Source organism: Corythoichthys intestinalis, chromosome 2 (assembly GCF_030265065.1).
Source record: "Corythoichthys intestinalis isolate RoL2023-P3 chromosome 2, ASM3026506v1, whole genome shotgun sequence".
Lineage (NCBI taxonomy): Eukaryota > Metazoa > Chordata > Actinopteri > Syngnathiformes > Syngnathidae > Corythoichthys > Corythoichthys intestinalis.
This window is the reverse complement of record NC_080396.1, coordinates 5746218-5771876: the sequence shown is the minus strand read 5'-3', so window position 1 is coordinate 5771876 and position 25659 is coordinate 5746218. Positions and strand designations below refer to the sequence as shown.

The 25659-nt window shown below is 41.0% G+C and overlaps 1 protein-coding gene across 1 annotated transcript in view; it reads left to right on the top strand.

Moving 5' to 3' along the window:
* Positions 1 to 7852, top strand: part of LOC130912563 (beta-1,3-galactosyl-O-glycosyl-glycoprotein beta-1,6-N-acetylglucosaminyltransferase-like) — a 34715-nt gene extending 26863 nt beyond the window's left edge. The window contains exon 5 of the mRNA XM_057830727.1: positions 2862 to 7852. Within this exon, the coding sequence (XP_057686710.1) occupies positions 2862 to 3386 (525 nt within the window). The 3' untranslated portion in view covers positions 3387 to 7852. The remainder of the gene's footprint in view (positions 1 to 2861) is intronic.
* Positions 7853 to 25659: the final 17807 nt, after the last annotated feature.

Here is a 25659-nt window from a genome sequence, read left to right as displayed (position 1 = left end):
GGTCATAAGTTTTATTGGTTAAATATACAAAGAAAAGTACAACTATTTGTTGGTTCTACGGCAGATATTCATAAATGTGCAACATGAGCGCTGCCTGCAAAATGCCTTATCAAAATGCCTTTTATTTTGAAGTGAACGGTATTTCTTAACCTAACAAGATAGAAATGCCAAATGTTACACACAAAAACGTATTATTAATAAGTTATTAATATTGCTAGAATTTTTTTAAAGAATTGTTTTGAATGAAGATGGAAAGGCAAAGTCAGTGTTCTGAATCTGTTTACTTTCCATTCTTTTGCACTAGTAAATGCTATCAGCATTTGACCTCATTGTTTATTTGTGACTAATTATTGTTATTTACATGGTTATTTGTACTTTAATAAAGAATTTAAGTGTTCCGAAATAGTTTGGTGAATTAATAAGCGTCAACAAAAATGTCATTGCTAAATTGGTTAAAAAAAAAAAAAAAAAGACAATTATTAGATTAGTCGATTAATCCCTATCGGCTGACTAATCAGGAGAAAATTTGTCGTTTAGGACAGGCCTAGTGTACCAGAACATATTTCCTCCACACCCTTCTCACCTTTTAAACACCTGACCCATGAAGAGGGCCCCTGGATATGTTCGCCTTAGGCCCCAAAATTGCCAAGTCAGCATGACAATGATCCCAAACACACAGCCAGGGCAACAAAGGAGTGGCTTTGTAAGAAGCATTTCAAGGTCCTGGAGTGGCCTAGCCAGTCACGAGATCTAAACCTCATAGAAAATCTGTGGAGGGAGTTGAAAGTCCGTGTTGCCCAACGACAGCCCCAAAACATCACTGCTCTAGAGGAGATCTGCATGGAGGAATGGGCCAAAATACCAGCAACAGTGTGTGAAAAGCTTGTGAAGAGTTACAGAAAACGTTTGGCCTCCGTTATTGCCAACAAAGCGTACATAACAAAGTATTGAGATGAACGTTTGGTATTGACCAAATACTTATTTTCCACCATGATTTGCAAATAAATTCTTTAAAAATCAAACAATGTGATTTTCTGGGTTTTTTCCACATTCAGTCTCTCATTGGTTAGCTTTACCCATGTTGACAATTACAGGCCTCTCTAATATTTTCAAGTGGGAGAACTTAATATTAACTAAATATGCGGGTGAGTCAAACGGTTTTGACAGGGAAGAAGCGCAATTGAAAAAAAAACAAATACTATACTAGATGAGAATAAAGTTAGTGTTGCACCGATACCATTTTTTGGCCCCGATACCGATACCTGGCTGTGCAGTATCGGCCGATACCGATACCATACCGATACCACCCTGTTTATATATATATATATATATATACATATATATTTTTTTTTTCTTAATTTTTTTTTTTTTTTTTCAAAGAGCTACATAATTGGATGTGAAACCATTGCTATCAAGGCTTTGTCAGGCTGTTGCTTACCTTTGCAAAATAGGAAAAAGTACACTAAACCCTAGTAGACAATAGTTGAATAAACCTTTGGCTCTCAAAGGCCAAAATAGTGCTAAATTTGTGAAATTAATAAAACATGTATAATACTAGCCCAACAGTAAGAAAGTAAAAATAAATTCATAATAATAAACTCTGAATGAACTGAATAAACTTTTTTAAACCTCCCAAAGTCCAAACAGTGCAACTTTCATGAAATTATTGTCACATTCTGCTGCTGGTTAGATTGTGTTTTGTTGCTGGGCGTGGGGGCGTGGCACTTGAATCCAATGCAGGCTCATCGACGCAGCATTTAAGCACGGGTGATCTCAGAGAAGGCTGCCGAGATATTTGCCTTGCTGATCGCTATTTGACATCTGGCACAATAATCTCGCTACATTTGCCTGTTATGCCCCTGCATTGGGTTTTTCTGTTAGTGTGCTGCTCTCGTTTGTAACCGCTGCCTATCATCTTAGTTTGTCCGTCAACCTGCTGTCACGGACTCCTTTTGTTATTTCTACTATCCCGCGATCGCGTGTTATTTTTTGTTTGCAATCATTAAACCCTTTTATGTATCCCCCGCTTGTCGTCTGCTTCGAGGTTCAACCTTGTTTCCGCATTTGCGGACGCTAACAATTATAAGTAATAATAATTGACCACAGCATCCCGTCTCTCCTTTTTTTCGGGAGGTGGGAGTCCCTTATTTCTATTTCTGAAAGGTGGCAACAATACTTTGGAAACACTTCCCAAATTACTGCGGCATTTCTTTCAGTAAAAGACAATAAAAGTAAAGTAGACGAAGTGAACTGACCAGAGATTGTTGCTCCGGTCCAGCGGCCTTCTTCCTCTGGATAGCAGTCCTGCTCTTGCAGGCTCAAACTCGTTGTGTTCGTTCACGTTTCGTCTTCAAATGTTTTATCAAGTTTGAGGTATTGAAACTGGCCGATTTAACTCCACATCTCCAAAATTTCAGGCCGCAAATCTTGCATGTAGCCATCGATTTTAATCGACGGGATTTCTATTTGGAAATATTTCCCGACCGCCGCCATATTTCCTGGTTTGTTTTTCGTCCATATGAAAAAGCCCCCTTTTGATTGGTCAGGAGTGGCTATTAGCCCGCTCTCATTGGTCTGGAGCAGGCCAATAGCGATAGCTGCTTGGTGTTCACGTGTCATCACACAACACAGAGACAGAGTGTAGTGAGTGCCAGGAGGAGAAAAAGGCTGTGGTCAAATGTTATAATAATGGACCGGTAAATGGTATCGGCGCCGTCTTTGTTGTTACTCGCCGATACCGATACCACCATTTCGGGCCGGATCGGCGCCCCCTGCCGATACTAGTATCGGTATCGGTGCATCTTTAAATAAAGTCATAATTTTGTCCGACACAAATGCATTTTTTTTCTTTATTTTGTCAGAACGGGACTAAGAAAACAGGACAACCGCCCTTCAAGCTCTTTTCAGGGAACGCCTACATAATCGTGACGAGAGGATTCATCCAAAGCGTTCTGGAGGACCGACGCATCCAGGTCCTCTTGGAATGGGCCAAAGACACCTTTGACGCTGAGGAGATGGTGTGGGCGACCATTCAGCGTATACCCGGCGTACACGGCTCCACATGGCCCCACTCCAAGTACGACATTGGCGACCAACACGCCATTGCCAGGCTGGTTAAGTGGGCCTGGCACGAGGGCAATCCAACGTCCAAAAATGCTGCGTACCCGCCTTGCCAAGGTGTACACGTGAGGGGCGTTTGCGTGTACGGGGCGGGCGACCTACAGTGGTTGTTGACGCACCGGCATCTCTTTGCTAACAAGTTTGACATAAACACGGATCCCATCGCTATCTACTGTCTGGAAAAGTACCTCCGACAAAAAGTGCTGGACCAGCTAAGGGAAATGAATGGCGAGTATGGGTGGGAACTTCCGGGTACCTCTCAATAAGATTTGGATGCAAGGCTAACAATTACGATGGTCTCACGAAATAGCTATTAGGGTTGTGACATTATATCGATAAGGTGACAAATTCCATGATACTTTTTAGCCCAAAAGGTTACCGATATACTCCCATCAGGAATTGATAAACAGGTACATAAACTTCATAATGATATTGACGGGGCCGATTAATAGGGGGCCTATCTCCGTCGAAGCTGACCGAGTGGAAACACAAAGAGCTTTTTCCGTTGAAAATTCTTGTGAATAAATGTGTAAATCCCTCAATTCTTTACAGATATGGACGTAAAACAGTCTTGATTCTTGGTTAAAAGCAAAAAAAAACAAAAAAAAAACGGCCATTAGCATTTAGTTTATGTATATATGTCGAATGTGCTGCTAACCTTTAAGTTACTGTGGCGCCGCCTTACCACAACAAAGAGCTTTTTAGGTTGAAATTCTTGTAAATAAATGCTTAAATCACTGAATTCTCTATAGATATGGACGTAATATAGTCTCGATTCTTGGTTAAGAGATAAAAAAAAACGGGCAGATAGCATTTATTTTCCGTAAATAAATTGAATGTGATGCTAGCCTGTTAGCCAATGTGGCAGCCCCCTTAGTACAACAAAGAGGTTTTTGTGTTGAAAATTCTTGTAAATAATCCTTAAATCCCTGCATTCTTTATAGATATGGATGTAAAACAGTCTCGATTCTTTGATAAAAGAGCAAAGAACCGGGCAGTTAGCATTTATTTTACGTAAATATGTCGAATGTGCTGCTAGTCTTGAAGCCACTTCATCGCCAACTTACCACAACTAAGAGCTTTTTATGTCGAAATTCTCCTAAATAAATGCTTAAATCTCTGAATTGTTGATATATATGGACGTAATACAGTCTCGAGTCTTGTTTAAGAGCAAAAAAAAAAAAGGGCAGTTAGCATTTATTTTACGTAAATAAGTCAGGTGTGATGCTAATCTGTTAGCCAATGTGGCAGCCCCCTTAGTACAACAAAGAGCTTTTTACGTTGAAAATTCTTGAGTATAAATGCTTAAATCCCTGAATTCTTTAGATATGTTTGTAAAACAGTCTTGATTCTTTTGTAAAAGAGCAAAGAACCGGGCAGTTCGCATTTATTGTAGGTAAATATGTTGAATGTGCCGCTAGTCTTAAGCCACTGTATCGCCGCCTTACCACAACTAAGAGCTTTAAATGTTGAAATCCTCTTAAATAAATGCTTAAATCGCTGAATTCTTTATAGATATGGATGTAATAGTCTCGATTCTTGGTTAAGAGCAAAAAAACGGGCAGTTAGCATTTATTTTACTTAAATAAGTCGGATGTGATGCTACTCTGTTAGCCAATGTGGCAGTCCCCTTAGTACAACAAAGAGCTTTTTGCGTTGAAAATTCTTGAGAATAATCCTTAAATCCCTGAATTCTTTATAGATATGGCTGTAAAACAGTCTCGATTCTTTGATAAAGGAGCAAAGAACCGGGCAGTTAGCATTTATTTTACGTAAATATATTGAATGTGCTGCTAGTCTGTAAGCCACTGTATCAACGCCTTACCACAACTAGGAGCTTTTTATATCCAAATTCTCATAAATAAATGCTTAAATCACTGAATTCTTTATAGATATGGACGTAATACAGTCTTGATTCTTGGTTAAGAGAAAAAAAACGGGCACATAGCATTTATTTTCCGTAAATAAGTTGAATGTGATGCTAGTCTGTTAGCCAATGTGGCAGCCCCCCAGGTACAACAAAGAGCTTTTTGCGTTGAAAATTCTTGTTAATAAATGCTTAAATCCCTGAATTCTTTAGATATGGACCAGGCATGAGAATGGGTCAGTGGTTAAAAAGGTGAGAAGGGTGTGGAGGAAATATGTTCCAGTACACTGTACACCCCAACAAAATATTGAGCTCTGTCGACCCACACTGTGTTTCAGCAGGGCCGTGCAGAGACCCGTGGAGGGGCGGGTGCTCGTAGATCAAAAGGAGCACATGAACAAGTATTTAATACACCTTAAAACAACATAACTTCAATTTTAACCAGCTTTAGATAATAATTGGCTGCGACTGTGACATACTTTAATTGGGAGGGGGCAACAGTGAATAGAAATCAAAACTGTCATCAACACTTTCTGGCTGTGACTCAGTCAGTCTGCCTCTTTTCTTCCTTCAACCTCTGCATCAAAACTTCCTTCCTCAACTTGTTCATCTGAGAACAAACCACATCAGATGGTCACTGAGCCACCAACAGCACAGTTTTCTTAAAACTATTATTTCATTATTATCCATACTTAACAACTCTAGCACCTAATGATTAATAAAGCAATGACATAAAAATCTTATAGAAAAATAACATTGTAATTGTGTTTATAATTGGATTTAATACCCGACTATCCTTGCAAACTTCTTCTTACCAGGTCTGCTATTCACCCAGCTGATGAGGTATCCACTGCCTTTAGCAGCCTCATCTAACTCCTTTTTTTATCCCTCAATCTCCCTTCCCTACGATGCATGTCTATGTAATGAAATATAAATATTTTAAAAAACAGACTCCCCGGTGGCTTTTAGTTTTAAAGCTTTCGTAATTTCTTTCTCTCTCAATAACGATTTGTGTTTTTATTATTCAATCAAAAAACAAAGTTGCTTCAATCAAAATACAGTATATACTTTTAATCCCCAAAAAGTCACTTCAATAAAAAAAATTGTTTTTGATTGCAAAAATAAATTTGAGACAAAAAAAGCATTTGAAAACTATTTTTCTTGATTGAAACAAATTTTTCCATTGAAGTAATGTTGTTTTGCATTTGGGCCATATTTTGGCTAGGACATTTGTGTCTTTATTATTCAATCAAAGAAGTTGCTTCAAACAAAAAAATATATATAAAAAGAAAAACTTTGCACAGGTGTCAATCACCGTTTACCAAAGCCTGAGAGGGTGAAGCATTTAATAAAGCCAAGCATTTTCTTACTACTTTATTCTTGTTTAAAACTAATTCGGTGGGGCAGTAACATGTTTAAAACTTATCATAATTCTTACATTTTGAAGTGCTTGAAAACCATTCATAAATGATACTTTGGTGAAAAAAGTGAAAAAACATGTCTTATATATATGTATCGTTTTTCCAATGTAAAATCTGAATAAATGCATTGAACACGCACAAAAAAAATGTGTGGGGGGGGGCGCTACTTCGCGGTTTTCACTTATTGCGGCAGGGTCTGGTCCCCATTAACCGCGAAAAACGAGGGATCCCTGTATTTCTGAAAAGCTTTAAGAAGCAGGACTCATTCCCACCACTCGTCGAGCCGGTGTTGTGCCAACACCGGCCGTCAGCTCAAATCCAAGCCGAAAATAACGCGTCGTCTCCCGCGGACGACGGGAGCGATGTGAGGCGACCCCTCCATCCGAGAGCATGCCGCTTAATTTGACTCAACAGTGTGTTTCTTCGTTTGTATTACCGCTAAATACACAAGCTTGACGCCAATTTAACGGGAGCTATTTTTTTTCATGGGAGATTTGGCTAGCTCTGGCAGTGTTCAATGCAAGCTGCAACGAATGGCAGTAACTTTTTTATATCGCAAAATGTGAAAACGATTGAAACCATTACTCACCAAATTCAATCTGCTGGCAAATACAGGCAAGTGTGTATGCTGCGATCTGGTCTGCCCCGCTCTGGATAACGCCTGCTTTTTGTTTTCGCAGTTTTGCAATGCAACCAAAGGCTCTCCAAGCACTCCATGTACACATAAAGAGTGCGCGCAATTGGAATAATGGAACGCAGTTTGGGCCGATGATTGGTTCTCGTCAACGAAGCATCTAGAAGGATTTGCTGACTGTGCTCTTAAGTGCTCAGTTTACGTACTAAGTTAATCACATGATGATAATAATAATAACAATTAAATAAAACCTCCCGACCCCCCCTCCTCCCAAAAAGAATTTCTCCTCGGATCTACGCAATTCACGTAGGTCGCCCTTTTTGACTTCAAAACGGCGAATTTCGCCGAAAGGTGAGAGATTTTCATGCCTGATGGACGTAAAACAGTCTTGATTCTTTAGTAACAGAGCAAAGAACCGGGCAGTTAGAATTTATTTTACGTAAATATCTCGAATGTGCTGCTAGTCTTTAAGCCACTGTTTCGCCGCCTTACAACACCTCAGAGCTTTTTATGTTTAAATTCTCCTAAATAAATGCTTAAATCACTGAATTCTTTATAGATATGGACGTAATACAGTCTCGAATCTTGGTTAAGAGCAAAAAAAAAAAAAAAAACGGGCTGTTAGCATTTATTTTACGTAAATAAGTCGGATGTGATGCTAGTCTGTTCGCCAATGTGGCAGCCCCTTTAGTACAACAAAGAGCTTTTTGCATTGAAAATTCTTGAGAGTATTCCTTAAATCCCTGAATTCTTTATAGATATAGATAATGCTACTTCCGACATGTGTGAGTGGCAGGTGACTACGCCAATGGCATTAAAGCATGAATCAAGAATAATGGCCACCAGGGTTCCATCCAGCCATCGGACTCTACTCGAGTCCAAGCCGAAAATATGGCACTGCTGCGGCGGTGTGACATCGGGATCTCACTGGAGTGCCCGCGACGGTTCGGTGCCCTGCTGCTTAATGTGATTCAACACGGGGATCTTCACCCGCTGCCTTGACGTGACGGTTGGCAATTGGGTCCACGACGCGCCGGTACGAGAGTGGCCGGTGAGTGGCCCGACACTAGCTTGCTCAGTAAGCGAGTGGGCTACCGGCGAGTCGCCAGCGTCAGTGCCGGGAGCCCTGTCGGGAGCCCCGTCGCTTCAGCTTTGAATGAGTGTCGTGTTATTCGCGGGATGTCCACCCGACAGCCGGCCTCCGCGCCTGGGGGGTGATATCAGGGTCCCACCAGTGTGCCGCGACAGGGCAACGTACTGTCGCGGGTACTCCGGTGAAATGCCGATGTCACACCCCCGTACCGGTGCCCTATTTTCGGCTTGGACTCGAGCAGAGTCCGATGGCTGGATGGAGCCCTGGTGGCCATTATTCTTGCTTCATACTTGTATGCCATTGGCTTAGTCACCTGGAAGTCACCTGCCGGAAGTAGCCCTGAAGTGGAATCTTTGTGTCAAAATGATTCAGTCGAAAAAAAGTGCCTTCAAAACTTTTTTCACTTCAAAAAAAGTACGTTCAAAACTTTTTCCACTTTAAAAAAAAAAAGGAAGTTTAATATAAGAAATAAAAAAATTCCAAATATATTTTTGCAAATGATTTTTTTCTTTCATTAAAAATAGTTTTCTTTTTTTTTTAAGCAACCTTTATTGGGATTGAATGATTTAGACACAAATGTACTACCCATAATATGGCTCAAACTCAAAAAGGATTGCTTCAATCAAAGAAAACAGTTTCAATGAAAAATGAAGTGTTCAAATGCGAATTTCTGAGTCTAAAATATTTTTTCATATTCAAACCTTTTTTTCTACAATTGATTTTTTTTTTTTTTAAATTTTTGATTGAAGTGATTTTTCTTTTGAATATATATATTTTTTTGTTTGAAGCAACTTATTATTTGATTGAATAATAAAGACACAAATGTCCTAGCCAAAATGTGGTCCAAACGCAAAATTCCATGACTTCTATCAAAAATGTTTTTTCAATCAAAAACAGCTTGACCTAAATCAAAAATAAATTTTCAATCAAAGAAAAATAGTTTTCAAATACATTTTTTTGTTTTAAATTTATTTTTGCATTCAAACGTTTTTTTTTTTTTTTTTTTTGATTGAAGTGACTTTTTCTTCGATTGAAAAAATATATTTTGATTGACCTCCGTAATACTGTTCCCCAATTGATTATATTAAGCGTGTTAGAATAATAACAATAATAATAATAATAATATATAAATAATAATAACAGTTAGCTACCAAAATATTCCATTTGAATAGTGTCTGTGTTAGCTCACTGGCTGCCATTGACGGCGCTCGACTTACTGTGTGTTTTTCAAAATAAGTAAGCCTGGCCTATAGAGATGACATCGGTGAGTAAGCGTGTGTGTGTGTAGAATTGGGGGAAGGGGTGCAGCACGTCACATGAGTGACACACTGTCAATTATTGACGCCAGTATTTGGAAATTTGACGCATTTTGGTATCTGCCTTTTTTTTTTTAATCCGACTGGCCGATATGAAAAAAAAAAAATCAATGTAAAACTGGGTTGTTTCGGCACAGATGCAGCCGCGAAATTCATGCACTTCTGGAGCTATTATTTTCTGTTTTTGAGATTCAATAAACATGCTTTGGGCATTTTAATGAAGTTCTGTGTTTTCATTATTCAATTTTTTAACGCCAATTTTTACACTTTTACTGCAAATGAATATCGGTTCCAACAATCAGTTATCAGCCACTCTAACTACTAAAAATTGGAACTGGTATTGGTCCTGAAATACGAATATCAGTCGATCGCTAATAAAACACTCTAAATAAACAAACCTTAATAGCGGAAAAGTAATAACTCAAGCCAGGTGCCTGAGGCTGTCACGACTGTATTGTTTTCAATATCACAGTTTCAAGGTATTGTAATTACAGCTCTATAATGTGTTACTTTTAGATATCTGGGTTAAAAAAAAAAAAATGTTAAACTTTTTTCCATTGAACAGGATTTCTTATTTTTCAAAACACATTAGCAAATTGGAACATACAGTGGGGCAAATAAGTATTTAGTCAACCACCAATTGTGCAAGTTCTCCTACTTGAAAAGATTAGAGAGGCCTGTAATTGTCAACATGGGTAAACCTCAACCATGAGTGACAGAAAATCAGATTGTTTGATTTTTAAAGAATTTATTTCCAAATTAGAGTGGAAAATAAATATTTGGTCACCTACAAACAAGCAAGATTTCTGGCTGTCAAAGAAGTCTAACTTCTTCTAACGAGGTCTAACGAGGCTCCATTCGTTACCTGTATTAATAGCACCTGTTTTAACTCATTATCGGTATAAAAGACACCTGCCCACAACCTCAGTCAGTCACACTCCAAACTTCACTATGGCCAAGACCAAAGAGTTGTCGAAGGACCACAGAGACAAAATTGTAGACCTGCACCAGGCTGGGAAGACTGAATCTGCAATAGGTAAAACGCTTGGTGTAAACAAATCAACTGTGGGAGCAATTATTAGAAAATGGAAGACATACAAGACCACTGATAATCTCCCTCGATCTGGGGCTCCATGCAAGATTTCACCCCGTGGCGTCAAAATGATAACAAGAACGGTGAGCAAAAATCCCAGAACCACACAGGGGGACCTAGTGAATGACCTACGGAGAGCTAAGACCACTGTAACAAAGGCTACTATCAGTAACACAATGCGCCGCCAGGGACTCAAATCCTGCACTGCCAGACGTGTCCCCCTGCTGAAGAAAGTACACGTCCAGGCCTGTCTGCTGTTCCCTAGAGAGCATTTGGATGATCCAAAAGAGGACTGGGAGAATGTGTTATGGTCAGATGAAACCAAAATAGAACTTTCTAGTAGAAACACAGGTTCTCGTGTTTAGAGGAGAAAGAATACTGAATTGCATCCAAAGAACACCATACCCACTGTGAAGCATGGGGGTGGAAACATCATGCTTTGGGGCTTTTTTTCTGCAAAGGGACCAGAACGACTGATCTGTGCATAGGAAAGAATGAATGGGGCCATGTATCGAGAGATTTTGAGTGAAAATCTTCCATCAGCAAGGGCATTGAAGATGACACGTGGCTGGGTCTTTCAGCATGACAATGATCCCAAACACACAGCCAGGGTAACAAAGGAGTGGCTTCCTAAGAAGCATTTCAAGGTCCTGGAGTGGCCTAGCCAGTCTCCAGATGTCAACCCCATAGAAAATCTCTGGAGGGAGTTGAAAGTTCGTGTTGCCCAACGACAGCCCCAAAACATCACTGCTCTAGAGGAGATCTGCATGGAGGAATGGGCCAAAATACCAGCAACAGTGTGTGAAAAGCTTGTGAAGAGTTACAGAAAAAAATTGACCTCTGTTATTGCCAACAAAGGATTGAGATGAACTTTTGGTATTGATCAAATACTTATTTTCCACCATGATTTGCAAATAAATTCTTTAAAAATCAAACTGTGATTTTCTGGGGGGTTTTCGACATTTTGCCTCTCATTGTTGAGGTTTACCCATGTTGACAATTACAGGCCTCTCTAATATTTTCAAGTGGGAGAACTTGCACAATTAGTGGTTGACTAAATACTTATTTGCCCCACTGTAAGTAATTTAAGTTAAATAATTTTAAAAAGAAACAAAATATTCTAAATAAAATTAAAATAAATGCAGTCCTTTAAGGGAGCTTTATCAGCCACAGCTTAACATTATTACCATCAGAATAAAAATAATTGAATTATTTTCAATAAAAAGCACATGTGTATATTGTTTACATTATACACAGTCTCTTTCTCAACACAGACAGTTGCCAGAGAGAAAAAAAACACATGTTTTACCACCACTAGACACACTAAACATGCTAGAGTTAACTCTCGTAGCTTGTGGGAAACGTTCATGACAGTGTTTCCTAACCTTTAATTTTGTGTATACACATGAAATCATATTGGAGATAGTGCCTCCTCGGCCGCGGCCGTCTTTAACTTTTCTGGAACCGAAGTATTCCTATAACAGCAATTACATTTTCTTTGATTGGGGGAAAAAGTTCAGGAGTTTTACCTCCTCCATCCATCGTGTAGCACAACACTGACACTGAGCAACAACCAGTGGGGCAGGGTTGAGCGTCAGGCTCATCATGCCGGTTGTCAACGCCAACACGGTCGCCGGGGTGAGGCTCCTCGCCATGATGACCCTAACCCCTAACTCTGGACTGATTTGAAGTGTGTACTTGTCCTGAGGAATGTCCCGTCCGGACAGAAACGTCGACGGCGTACACACAACAGATAATTTGATTTGAATTTATTATAATTGGACTAAATTCATTGATTAATTGGACAAAACTCATTAATTCATAAATGAGTCGCCAATGGGGGCGAGCCAGGACTCAAAAACCTTGACCTGATCCTGTCGGTACAACGGAGATCCGACCCAGAGTTTGGTAGGCTCGTGCGATGCTTGCACGGCGTCATTAAAACTGTCCACCATCTGCGGAATGTGGACCAAGGAGAGGATAGACCGGAGCCAAGAACGATCTCGCGAATGGTGCATGTGCTTGCAACGATGATTAAGCCTGCTTTCCCAAATGGTACGACTAAAAACATGATCATGGGGAATGCGCTGAATTGGGGGCACACCACCTGCCTCATTTTGAAGCAGCGTTACGAGGACAGACTGCAGGCATTGTTGGATGACTTGGGGCAACTGCTGACCCCGGAATGGAAATCGGCATGGGAAGTGGCAAACCGATGGGCAAGTAGGAACATGCTACATTTGTCACAGGATGCGAGGGACTACTCTGAGGCGTTAGTTGTGGAAAGAGTCGAATCCATGAGAATTGATACGATGGAAAGACAAAAGGCCAAAGAAAGTCACAAGAAGAGGGAGAGAAAGACTTATAGGGAGAGCGAAGACCAGATTTCAACTAAACGTCCCAGGGAGCGCAGGAACCGCTCCTTAGAGAAGATGTGGGGGTCCGGATGGCTCTACCTGACAGAACGGTAGAGGCGCCGAGACTGGGGAGAAGCACGAGGGGAATAGTGCTCACTGAACGCAATTTGGATGAAGTGTTGGTTGAAGACCTCATAGAGTTTGAGGAAGACCAGCAGGAGGAAGTACAGGACTGATCGTGTGACGGATCAGATTCTTTGGAGTCTGAGTTGGAGGTGAACAGTTCTTGACCTTGGATGAACTTGTGGTCCAAAGGTCTGGAGAACTGTCACAAAGTATGGTGGACGGGCAAACACAAAGCTCAGTGGATGTACCAGTGGTACCCCAGACCTGTAAATATGTGGTTTACAGACACCCTTCCTAGAGGAACAAGGTGGATTGGAAGTTGAGAGTACAGAACAAGTTTTTGATTATTGATGACTCGAACCTGGCAAGGATTCCAGGTTTCGATGTCGAGAACCTTCAAATTGAAAGTTATCCGGGGGCTCATTTTCGACATGGCGAGATGGTGATGAGGAAGAACAGGACGGATCGTGTGACGGATCGGATTCTCAGGAGTCTGAGTCCGAGGTGAGCAGGTCTTGACTTTGGATGAACTTGTGGTCCAAAGGTCTGGACAACTGTCACAAAGTATGGTGGACGGGCAAACACAAAGCTCAGTGGATGTACAGGCAGTACCCCAGACCCGTAAATATGCGGTTTACAGACACCCTTCCTAGAGGAAGAAGGTGGATTGGAAGTTGAGAGTACAGAACAAGTTTTTGATTATTGGTGACTTGAACCTGGCAAGGATTCCATGTTTCGATGTCGAGAACCTTCAGATCTAAAGTTATCCGGGGGCTCATTTTCGACATGGCGAGATGGTGATGAGGAAGAACAGGACGGATCGTGTGACGGATCGGATTCTCAGGAGTCTGAGTCCGAGGTGAGCAGGTCTTGACTTTGGATGAACTTGTGGTCCAAAGGTCTGGACAACTGTCACAAAGTATGGTGGACGGGCAAACACAAAGCTCAGTGGATGTACAGGCAGTAGCCCAGACCCGTAAATATGCGGTTTACAGACACCCTTCCTAGAGGAAGAAGGTGGATTGGAAGTTGAGAGTACAGAACAAGTTTTTGATTATTGGTGACTTGAACCTGGCAAGGATTCCATGTTTCGATGTCGAGAACCTTCAGATCTAAAGTTATCCGGGGGCTCATTTTCGACATGGCGAGATGGTGATGAGGAAGAACAGGACGGATCGTGTGACGGATCGGATTCTTCGGAGTCTGAGTCGGAGGTGAACAGTTCTTGACTTTGGATGAACTTGTGGTCCAAAGGTCTGGAGAACTGTCACAAAGTATGGTGGACGGGCCAACACAAAGCTCAGTCGATGTACAGGCAGTACCCCAGACCCGTAAATATGCATTTTACAGACACCCTTCCTCGAGGAAGAATGTGGATTGGAAGTTGAGAGTATAGAACTGTAAAGCCCTTTGAGACCTCTGTTGTGATTGAGGGCTATACAAATAAAATTGAATTGAATTGAATTGAATAGAACAAGTTTTTGATTATTGGTGACTTAAACCTGGCAAGGATTCCAGGTTTCGATGTCGACAACCTTCAAATCGAAAGTTATCCGGGGGCTAATTTTCGACATGGCGACATGGTGATGACGAAGCCGGAAGTACCGAAGAATGTGACAGAATGCAAACTGGTTCTGTCTTATGGCATCAACAGTCGCATGAATAAACCACGAGAGAGGACTATAAAAAACTTTCAAGCAGCGATTCGGGCGGCAAAGAAAACCTTCCCATATGCTGAGACATGGCTCCCTCAGCTGAATTTCTCGAAGCGACTGCCAGCTGAAGAGCAAGGAAACCTGACAGAGCTCAATGAGCACGTCAGACGGAACATGCCATTCATTGAGCCATTGCCGGGCAATGACTTTGAGGTGGAAGACGACAATATTCATTGGACAGCGGAGACGGCCAGCAAAATGCTGCAACATTGGTACCGTACATTAAACTTGAAATTCCCCTAAACAGGAATGTACAGAGGACCAAGTCAACACGCTCCTTGGTTGGCCGATATGTGGTCGTACTTGCCAAGAATTTCATACTAACAAAAGACCGACATGAAGTACTAAGAAGGGGATTGTCATTCATTCCCTCGACACAAATTTTGAAAGACCAAAAACACCAAATAATGTTTGATGTACAGCAATATCACAGATCACCAGTGTGGCGTTATTTATAACGCCGTTACAGTGCCTTGCAAAAGTATTCGGCCCCCTTGAACCTTGCAACCTTTCGCCACATTTCAGGCTTCAAACATAAAGATATAAAATTTTAATTTTTTGTCAAGAATCAACAACAAGTGGGACACAATCGTGAAGTGGAACAAAATTTATTCGATAATTTAAACTTTTTTAACAAATATAAAACTGAAAAGTGGGGCGTGCAATATTATTCGGCCCCCTTGCGTTAATACTTTGTAGCGCCACCTTTTGCTCCAATTACAGCTGCAAGTCGCTTGGGGTATGTTTCTATCAGTTTTGCACATTGAGAGACTGACATTCTTGCCCATTCTTCCTTGTAAAACAGCTCGAGCTCAGTGAGGTTGGATGGAGAGTGTTTGTGAACAGCAGTCTTCAGCTCTTTCCACAGATTCTCGATTGGATTCAGGTCTGGACTTTGACTTGGCCATTCTAACACCTGGATACGTTTATTTTTGAACCATTCCATTGTAGATTTGGCTTTATGTTTTGGATCATTGTCCTGTTGGAAGAGAAATCTCCGTCCCAGTCTCAGGTCTTGTGCAGATACCAACAGGTTTTCTTCCAGAATGTTCCTGTCTTTGGCTGCATCCATCTTCCCGTCAATTTTAACCATCTTCCCTGTCCCAGCTGAAGAAAAGCAGGCCCAAGCCATGATGCTGCCACCACCATGTTTGACAGTGGGGATGGTGTGTTCAGGGTGATGAGCTGTGTTGCTTTTACGCCAAACATATCGTTTTGCATTGTGTCCAAAAACTTTGGTTTCATCTGACCAGAGCACCTTCTTCCACATGTTTGGTGTGTCTCCCAGGTGGCTTGTGGCAAACTTTAAACGAGACTTTTTATGGATATCTTTGAGAAATGGCTTTCTTCTTGCCACTCTTCCATAAAGGCCAGATTTGTGCAGTGTACGACTGATTGTTGTCCTATGGACAGACTCTCCCACCTCAGCTGTAGATCTCTGCAGTTCATCCAGAGTGATCATTGGCCTCTTGGCTGCATCTCTGATCAGTTTTCTCCTTGTTTGAGAAGAAAGTCTGGAAGGACGGCCGGGTCTTGGTAGATTTGCAGTGGTCTGATGCTCCTTCCATTTCAATATGATGGCTTGCACAGTGCTCCTTGAGATGTTTAAAGCTTGGGAAATAAAAGTAACCACTTGTTGTTGATTCTTGACCAAAAAATTAAATTTCATATCTTTATGTTTGAAGCCTGAAATGTGGCGAAAGGTTGCAAGATTCAAGGGGGCCGAATACTTTTGCAAGGCACTGTATGTACTGGCGTTCAGCAGCATATGTAGCGTTCAGGTTCGAGAATAGGGCACGTACTTATGACTCCAGGCTGTTTGTCCCTGCTCATTCAATTAGACAATGCTTTCCAAAGCTTGCTAACGTTTCTGTGTTTGCTACACCTGAATGCTAGCCTCGTTCCCATCCCCCACTGTCAGCCAGCAAGAATGCTGCTTCCATCTTGAGGACGGCAGACGCTTTGAGGGTGACGGGAGGAGTAGGGGGATGAGGCTACCTGAATGCACCACCTGGATAGATGCGATGGTAGTGATTGTGATTGGCTGAGGGTTAGTCATGTGTCATGGTAAGCCTATCAGAGCCGGTGTTTTCACACACAAACCGGAACAGCGCGTGCGGCAAACACACACACGCAAAACAGATGCAGAGGGATATGATGGCAGAGCATTCAAAAGAAAATTTGTCCTTTATGAGGTGGAGATATAAACACTATTTCAAGTTGGTCGAAATTAAAGGAAAGAACGTGCATTTAAAGAGTAATTTATGTCCCAGGCATAGGCGGATCTACTATTCAGGCGAAGTAGACGATCACCTTAGGCCCCCAACCAGCTGTCCTTGCCCCAACGAGCAAGGGCTTGGGCCACCGGAGCCAGCAGCAACCCCAACTATTCGTCATGTCAGCATACTAAAGAAACCAAATAACACAACAACAAAAAAAGACAGCCATTTGAATACTGCATTTATATTATCTCTCCCCCACACACACGCACTACAAAAGACTGTTCCACGATGACGTTTCAGTCGCTTAGCTTCATTTAGCGCCGTTTAGCCTCGCTTAGCTGTTCGTTAGCTTTCACTTAGCTCTCCCACGTTTTTCACGCCACTAAGCTCGCTATTTTTACAGCTCAATTGCTACTTTGCGCGTCGACTATCGTTTATATCGAACACATGCGCGAATGTGCTCTCCATAAGAGTCAAAATGCAGTGAAGGAGACGTTGAGAACAGGCCGCTAATGCCTCTTTTAACTTTCTTATTCTTCTTCACACTGAACATAAAATACACGACAGCACACCCTGTGGTGAAACAATGCAGTACAGTTCCAATCAGTCATACAATAACACTCAACTGCTGGTTAACAGCATTTGCTAATGAAAAAAAAAGAAATCTATTAGTGACATCACAACCAATGATGAAGAATGTTTTTTTAAGGAATGTAAAGCTCTCAGTTAGTGGTTTAGCGAACGTACCTCCGGTGAACATTTCAAAATAAAAGCACGCAATGTTCGTCATAAGATTTCTGGAGTTAATCCCACATACTTCAGAATTAATATTATAATATGTAAAGTACTACAGAATACAGATTTTACACTAAGAATAGCTTTCAAATAACACTTTTTATGACAAATATGATTGGCAATGAATAATTATTATAATCATTATACTACTATTATAGATAGTATTATACTATAATAATAATGCTAGAATTTTTTAAAAGAATTGTTTTGAATAATGTTGGAAAGGCAAAATCAGTGTTCTGAATTTGTTTACTTTCCATTCTTTTGCACTAGTAAATGCCATCAGCATTTAACCTCATTGTTTATTTGTGATTAATTATTGCTATTTACATGATTATTTGTTTTTGTTTTGTATTTGTTTTTTGTTTTTAAGTGTTCCAAAATGGTTGTGTGGATTAATAAGCGTCAACAAAAATTTCATTGCTAAATTAGTAAAAAAAAAATGTTTATATATATATATAAAATTAGTCGACTAATCGTAAAACTAGTCGGCTGACTAATCAGGAGAAAATTTGTCATTTAGGACAGCCGTAGTGTACCGGAACATATTTCCTCCACACCCTTCTCACCTTTTTAACCCCTGACCCATTAAGAGGGCCCCTGGATATGTTCGCCTTAGGCCCCAAAATTGCCAAGTCCGCCACTGGTCCCAGGGCAAAGCTTTTGTCAACATCTGTGGTAAGCAATTCAAATCTGTTTATTTTTGTTGCACTTTAAGTGTAGGATAAATCTGTTGCTGGTGAGGTGCAATAAATATCACAAGGTTCTATAACACAACTACCTGTCTGTTCTCTATTCAACTGACTCGAATACTGCTAAGAAAATTTCAAATTCTTTGACATACAACAACTTCTTTTTAAAGTAACGGAATAATAACTTTCCCTGGTAACTAGTTACTTTTACTATAGAGTAATTCAGTGACTAACTCAGTTACTTTTTGGAAGAAGTAGTGAGTAACTATAATTACTTTTTTACCGCTCTTGGACAAATTGCCGACGGAATTGATGGAATTAATTGACAAAGAAAAAAATGGGTAACAACAAATTACAGACCTATAAAAGAAAAAACGAATTTGACCGAAAGCCAATTTAGAGCATTGAAAGAATTGCAAAAAGCAAAACATATTGTGATAAAACCAGCTGACAAGGGGTCGGCGGTTGTGATTTTGGGCAAAGACCAATATGTGACGGAAGTTAAAAGACAATTGAATGATCCGATTTATTACGGAAAATTGGATTTTAAAGTGCTGAGTTGCATTTTGAAGTGCATTGTGCATTCAGTAAAGTGCCTGGTGCTATTTGGACTGATTTGAAGTGTTTACTAGTCCTGAGGAAGTTCCCGTCCGGACCGAAACGTCGACGGCGTACACACGGCAGATCATTTGATTTGAAATCATTATAACTGGAGTAAATTCATTGATTAATTGGACAAAACTCATTAATTCATAAAAAAATAACTTCAATTCATTCGAATAAGTTAATCCTTACCCTACACAATACACACACAAACACTTATTAAATAAATAACAGAGCCCACGTGGTTAAAAAAAATAAAAAGATGAAGACTGGACGTTTGTTAGATATGGACGCCGGGGACGTCCACAACAACGTCCTCAAAGGGGGGACTCGAACGAGAGGTAGATGGACAGAGCATTCCTTTCCCGATCCCGGAGGGGAGGGTATTTCTCTACCTCCAGGAGAGGGAAGGGCCATCTCCCCTACCTAAACCCTAACCTAAACCCTAACCCCAAGGAACACAGGGACACGGAGACGGGCCGGGCGGTCCTCAAGCGTCCTTTTCTCATACAAAGCACTCAATAACTTGGCCCCTCCTTACCTCACGGATCTTTTCTGCCCCCACAACCCCTCCCGTTAGAGCCTAGTTCGGGCCTAAAAAATCCAGCCCGACCAGGCCCGCGTGTATTAAAGCCCGACCTGGTCCGAGCCCGAGCAATTAACTTAACCTTAAGGCACGAGCCCGAAAAAACACGAAATTTTATTTTTTATTTGTATGCCCAAGCCCGAAAAAACCCTGAAATTTTACGTTTTATTTGTAAGCTTGAGCCCGAAAACCCCTCAAAAATGTACGTTTCATTTGTAGGCCCGAGTCCGTTTTATTTATGAGGACACATGAGGAGGAGCAAATGCGGGGATGCAATGCGTGGTTGCGATGCCTATGTACATAATGATAACAAATTAAAACCTGTCTTATGTAACAAATTCTCTCAGTTAAACAAGACTGTAAGATGCATATTCAGTAAACATTTATATCGTTTATATTTGTGTGTCTGTTCTATCAGGTGGATAGTTCATGCGTCATTTCCTTGGCAAAATGCAGCAACAGACATTTATTTTAATTTCTTCGAGTTGGCAGAAAAAACCCCAAGTTTTCTTAATGTTTAAATAGTCTACATATTTTTATGATCATTATAAATGCACGTATACAACGAAATAACACTGAAAAGTTTTGTTACAGTGCCTTGCAAAAGTATTCGGCCCCTTTGAATCTTGCAACCTTTCGCCACATTTCAGGCTTCAAACATAAAGATTTGAAATTTAATTTTTTTGTCAAGAATCAACAACAAGTGGGACACAGTCGTGAAGTGGAACAACATTTATTGGATAATTTAAACTTTTTTAACAAATAAAAAACTGAAAAGTGGGGCGTGCAATATTATTCGGCCCCTTTACTTTCAGTGCAGCAAACTCACTCCAGAAGTTCAGTGAGGATCTCTGAATGATCCAATGTTGTCCTAAATGACCGATGATGATAAATAGAATCCACCTGTGTGTAATCAAGTCTCCGTATAAATGCACCTGCTCTGTGATAGTCTCAGGGTTCTGTTTAAAGCGCAGAGAGCATTATGAAAACCAAGGAACACACCAGGCAGGTCCGAGATACCTTTTTTGCACCACGGACCGGTGTGATTTGGGTCTTTTTTTCACGGACCGGTGTCCCACTTTTATATTCAGTTGGACTCTCAATGTTATCCAATGGTGCTAAAAAACTATTTACATCACAAACATACATGTGCAACACGGAAATGGCGTAAATTAACGCTTAACGACACGGCGAAGTCGTTAAGTGAGAGGGCTACGTGCAGTTGTTGTGTGCGCCAAACATGGCAAACGTAAGTTCATATTCCTTTCTTTAAAGAAAGTTTGTAGTGTGTACTTAGGAATCGCTGCATTCGCGGTCCTTTTTAACGTTACGCGCATGCCAACTTTGTCAGAACACCGGCAATGTGCGGCAGAAAAATACAGCAAATATAAAATAGCATTTGTTTTTAGCCCCGTCGTGTTAAGTGCAAGGAAAAAATACAACTCACCCGCAGAATCAGTGGGAGGGCTGAGTTTGTTTCGTTGAGACGAGATGGGAGAGTGAGAGAAGCTAGCATCAAGCTAGCAATGTTGGAAATTGTAGCACAGTTTTCAGCACGCTCCAAGCGATGTCGGGATATTCCGAAATGACTTTATCCAGAACTTGGGTAGAGTTGTTGTCTCAAATGTACTTTTAAGTCGCCGTGATTTGCGATCTCTACAAGCTGATATTCCTGTTCCACAGACATGCTCGAATCACTCGATTTATTCACATACGGGCCACGAATTCACTCCTTCGCAGTTCGTGGGTCTTTAGTGATTGGGAAGTAGCATAAATTTTGTTTTCTTTGAGGTTGTAGGCACATCTTCTGGCTCGTCAGGTTCCCGTTTCCCTGTAAAATTGCAAAATTAGCCCTCTTAGCACTGACAAACTTTACTCATTGTCTGCGTAGTCCAGCTCTTTTTCTCACGTTCGGGAACTCATGGGTACTACATTGCGACAAATGGCTATTTGTAAACCACATAGCATGACAGGTTTGAACCATTTTAGCGATTTTTTGATAAAACACGAACGCAACTCTCTCGTCGATAAACAACGATGGCACCTGCCTCGACCTTTTGTTTCCTTGTTATGACGTGTCCACCCCATTCAGCTGTTTCCGGAACACTTTCGGAAATGTTCGTCATTTTCGATCTATTTTCGATAATTGCTCATTAATGTGATTGATTTTTTTGTTAACTTTATCAATATTTGTTATCTTGGCACATAACGGTTCTATTGATGTCTCACACCCCCTTTGCGTTTTCATACCCTTTAAACAAATGTTAGCAAGCCCTTCTGTGTGTCACATTTGCTTTATTATTTTTTTTAATTCATAATTTCAACAGTCTCGTCTTTGTGGTGTTCTCTTTCGACACTCGGGCTCTTGCGAAACTGCGGTCAAGCCACCCTCCACTCCTTAAAACGAAGTCACGCTAGCCGCCCCTCATTTTGTACATGTCAGCGTGTCTTGTTATTATCGCGTCACATCGAACTCTTTGAAAACAGCGACTGTCTCTTTGCAAATGAGGCAGACACAGTTGTTGCATGTTTTATTGAAGAAATAGTCCAATATCCACCTATCCTTGAAGCGTCGGCCATCGCAGTCAACTTTTTTTTTTTTGATTGTCGCCATTTTAGAAATCACACAGGGTAATGTTGCTTAGAGTGCTGCTCTTGTTTTTCAAAGTTTCGTGAGAATAGGCCGAGTTTCTGTGGAAAAGATAGTTGTAGATATCAGGGTAGCAGATTTCAGGCAGAGAGGGCGAAGACAGCGGGTCGAAAAATATCGATTTAGGCATCAAATATGGATCTGGCGAATGGATAGACTGGAACTTTTCCACATAACGCCTTTTATGCAACGCATCCAATGAGTTTACCGCGTCTGAAAGCACTGGGGCTTCCATGAATTGCTCTATAAACTGAACGACTAATTGAAACCATTGAGAATAGGGCTAAACAGACTCGGACAATATGGCGGCCGGATACAGCGACACGTCATTCTGTGACGTCGGTGAATAGGGTCTATACATATCCCAGCAATTTACAGTCAGTCACTTGTGGTACTTCAAAAAAAGGCAATAAGAACAGTGCACAAGGCTAAATACCTCAAACATACAAATAGACTGTTCTTGGAATCCAAGCAGTCAAAATTCCTGGATCTAGTCGAATTCAAAACGGCCATAATCATGTTTAAGGCACGGAAAAACGTATTACCCGGGAAATATACAAGTTTTGTTTTCAAATAGACAAGGAGGGTATAATCTGAGAGGGGAGTTAAATTTCAAAAAGCAATATCACCGTACAACAAAAAAGAGCTTTTGCCCTTCAATTTTAGTTGTGGACTTGTGGAACAAACTTACTGAGGACCTAAAGAAAAGCGCTAATTTGAGTGTGTTTAAAGGGTATGAAAACGCAAAGGGGGTGTGAGACATCAATAGAACGCAAGAAAAAGAGCTGGACTACGCAGACAATGAGTAAAGTTCGTCAGTGCTAAGAGGGCTAATTTTGCAATTTTACAGGGAAACGGGAACCTGACGAGCCAGAAGATGTGCCTACAACCTCAAAGAAAACAAAATTTATGCTACTTCCCAATCACTAAAGACCCACGAACTGCGAAGGAGTGAATTCGTGACCCGTATGTGAATAAATCGAGTGATTCCAGCATGTCTGTGGAACAGGAATATTAGCTTGTAGAGATCGCAAATCACGCCGATTTAAACGTACATTTGAGACAACAACTCTACCGAAGTTCTGGATTAAAGTCATTTCGGAATATCCCGACATCGCTAGGAGCGCGCTGAAAACTGTGCTACAATTTCCAACATCGTGTATTTGTGATGCTAGCTTCTCTCACTCTCCTATCTCGTCTCAACCAAACAAACTCAGCCCTCCCACTGATTCTGCGGGTGAGTTGTATTTTTTCCTTGCACTTAACACGACGGGGCTAAAAACAAATGCTATTTTATATTTGCTGTATTTTTCTGCCGCACATTGCCAGTGTTCTGACAAAGTTGGCATGCGCGTAACGTTAAAAAGGACCGCGAATGCAGCGATTCCTAAGTACACACTACAAACTTTCTTTAAAGAAAGGAATATGAACTTACGTTTGCCATGTTTGGCGCACACAACAACTGCACGTAGCCCTCTCACTTAAGGACTTCGCCGTGTCGTTAAGCGTTAATTTACGCCATTTCCGTGTTGCACATGTATGTTTGTGATGTAAATAGTTTTTTAGCACCATTGGATAACATTGAGAGTCCAACTGAATATAAAAGTGGGACACCGGTCCGTGAAAAAAAGACCCAAATCACACCGGTCCGTGGTGCAAAAAAGGTTGGGGACCCCTGCTCTAATCCCATTCATATTTGTGTCGGTTGGCAGAGCGAAACCGATGATAGCATATTAAATGATAATTATTCTATACATTACTTTATTTTGCGGTCACGGTGTATCAGCTTCACAAAAAGAAATCCAAAACATACCATTTGGTGTTTCCCACACGAACTGTTGTCGGGGTTTCATCAGTGTGTTTGCTCCCCTCAATGATCCTTTCATTAGGCTGCATTGGCTTTCGTTTGGGCTCAAATTGATAACCCAAACCACCAAAGAAAGGTTCATAACTCTCCTCGTCACCATTAGAAGAATGTTCGTGACGTCGGATTCGTCGCTGCAAATAGAAACAAAATTGTCCGCCATCATCGCCGCCATTCAGTACTAAGCACTAATGATGGGAAGATCGATACCAAAGTATCGATATCGAGTTTTAGGTATCGATCCCCAAGCAAAAGTATCGATATTTGGAATTAATATACAGTATTATATTGTCTTTGTCTATTTTTTGGATATATTTTTGTGCACACTTTTTGTACTACTTTAGCTACATCTTGTTTGTGAAAAGCAAAGTTCATACCGCATTATATAAAAAAGGTAAAATGACCATAGTGACATATTTAACAGTGAAGTATTACTGTAACCTAAATGTGAGTTTCCATTTTATTAATTTTTGATACAATGAGGACTAATCAGCCCACATTACATTCCATAGGATAGTCAAGTGAACTACTACCAACAGTGTTGTTAATAACGGCGTTACAATATAACGGCGTTACTTACGGCGTTATTTTTTTCAGTAGTGGCTAATCTAATTAATTACTTTTCTCATCTTGGCAACGCCGTTACCGTTACTGAGGATGGAAAGGCATGCGTTACTATATTGGTCGAAAAGTCTGAGGGAGATGGACTCACCGAGCAGAGCAGGAGTAGGGAAGAGGCAAGAAAGTTGTGACGCCGAGCAAATGCGATGCTAGGTAGCGCCAATACAGGGGTCACGTTAACCGAACATTTTCCGTCGTTGACTGATTTTTTAAAACGGTGACGGAAAAAACTGAAGTCCATCCGTCATTTTGACAGGTTGCAATTCACACCCCAGACCACAGGGTGGCGAGTGGGCATATTAATTAGCTATTGTCTCTCTTGATGCATGACGTCGTTGGCTTTACTCTGAAAAATGTCAAGGCAACTGAGTGTCCGAAGTTTCTTCAAAAAGCCCCAAAACGACTATGGTGTTGATAAAAGAGGTGAAAAAACAGGGACTGCACAAGCGGGCGCGCAATTCAAGTCCATGCGCACCATGAGGAAGACTGCGTTCAGGCCACAGCAGGTGAACTTTTAATTTCATTGTTCCATACCTACCTGGGCCACAGTCAGCTGTTTTTGTCACTGCGGAGAAAAAGTTACATATTCATCTGCTTGATGTGTGATGGCACGGTGTGGATACTCTGTTAAGCTTGTTCGGACAGAATATTAATTTGAATGAAAACTAAATACTGGTGATGGGACGAAATGGGCCGGGGTTCCGAAGCTTGTGTCGAGTAATGGGAGGGGTGTTTCCACGAAGCTTGTAGCGAGGCGCGCGTCATTTCAGCAGAACCCGGAAATGATGTCGTGAGAAGCCTCGCCGGCCGGCTGAATCTGATGAATGCTTCGGAAGTGATCCGACGTTCGTTGCAAACACAGTAGGCTACAGACTACGGTATAA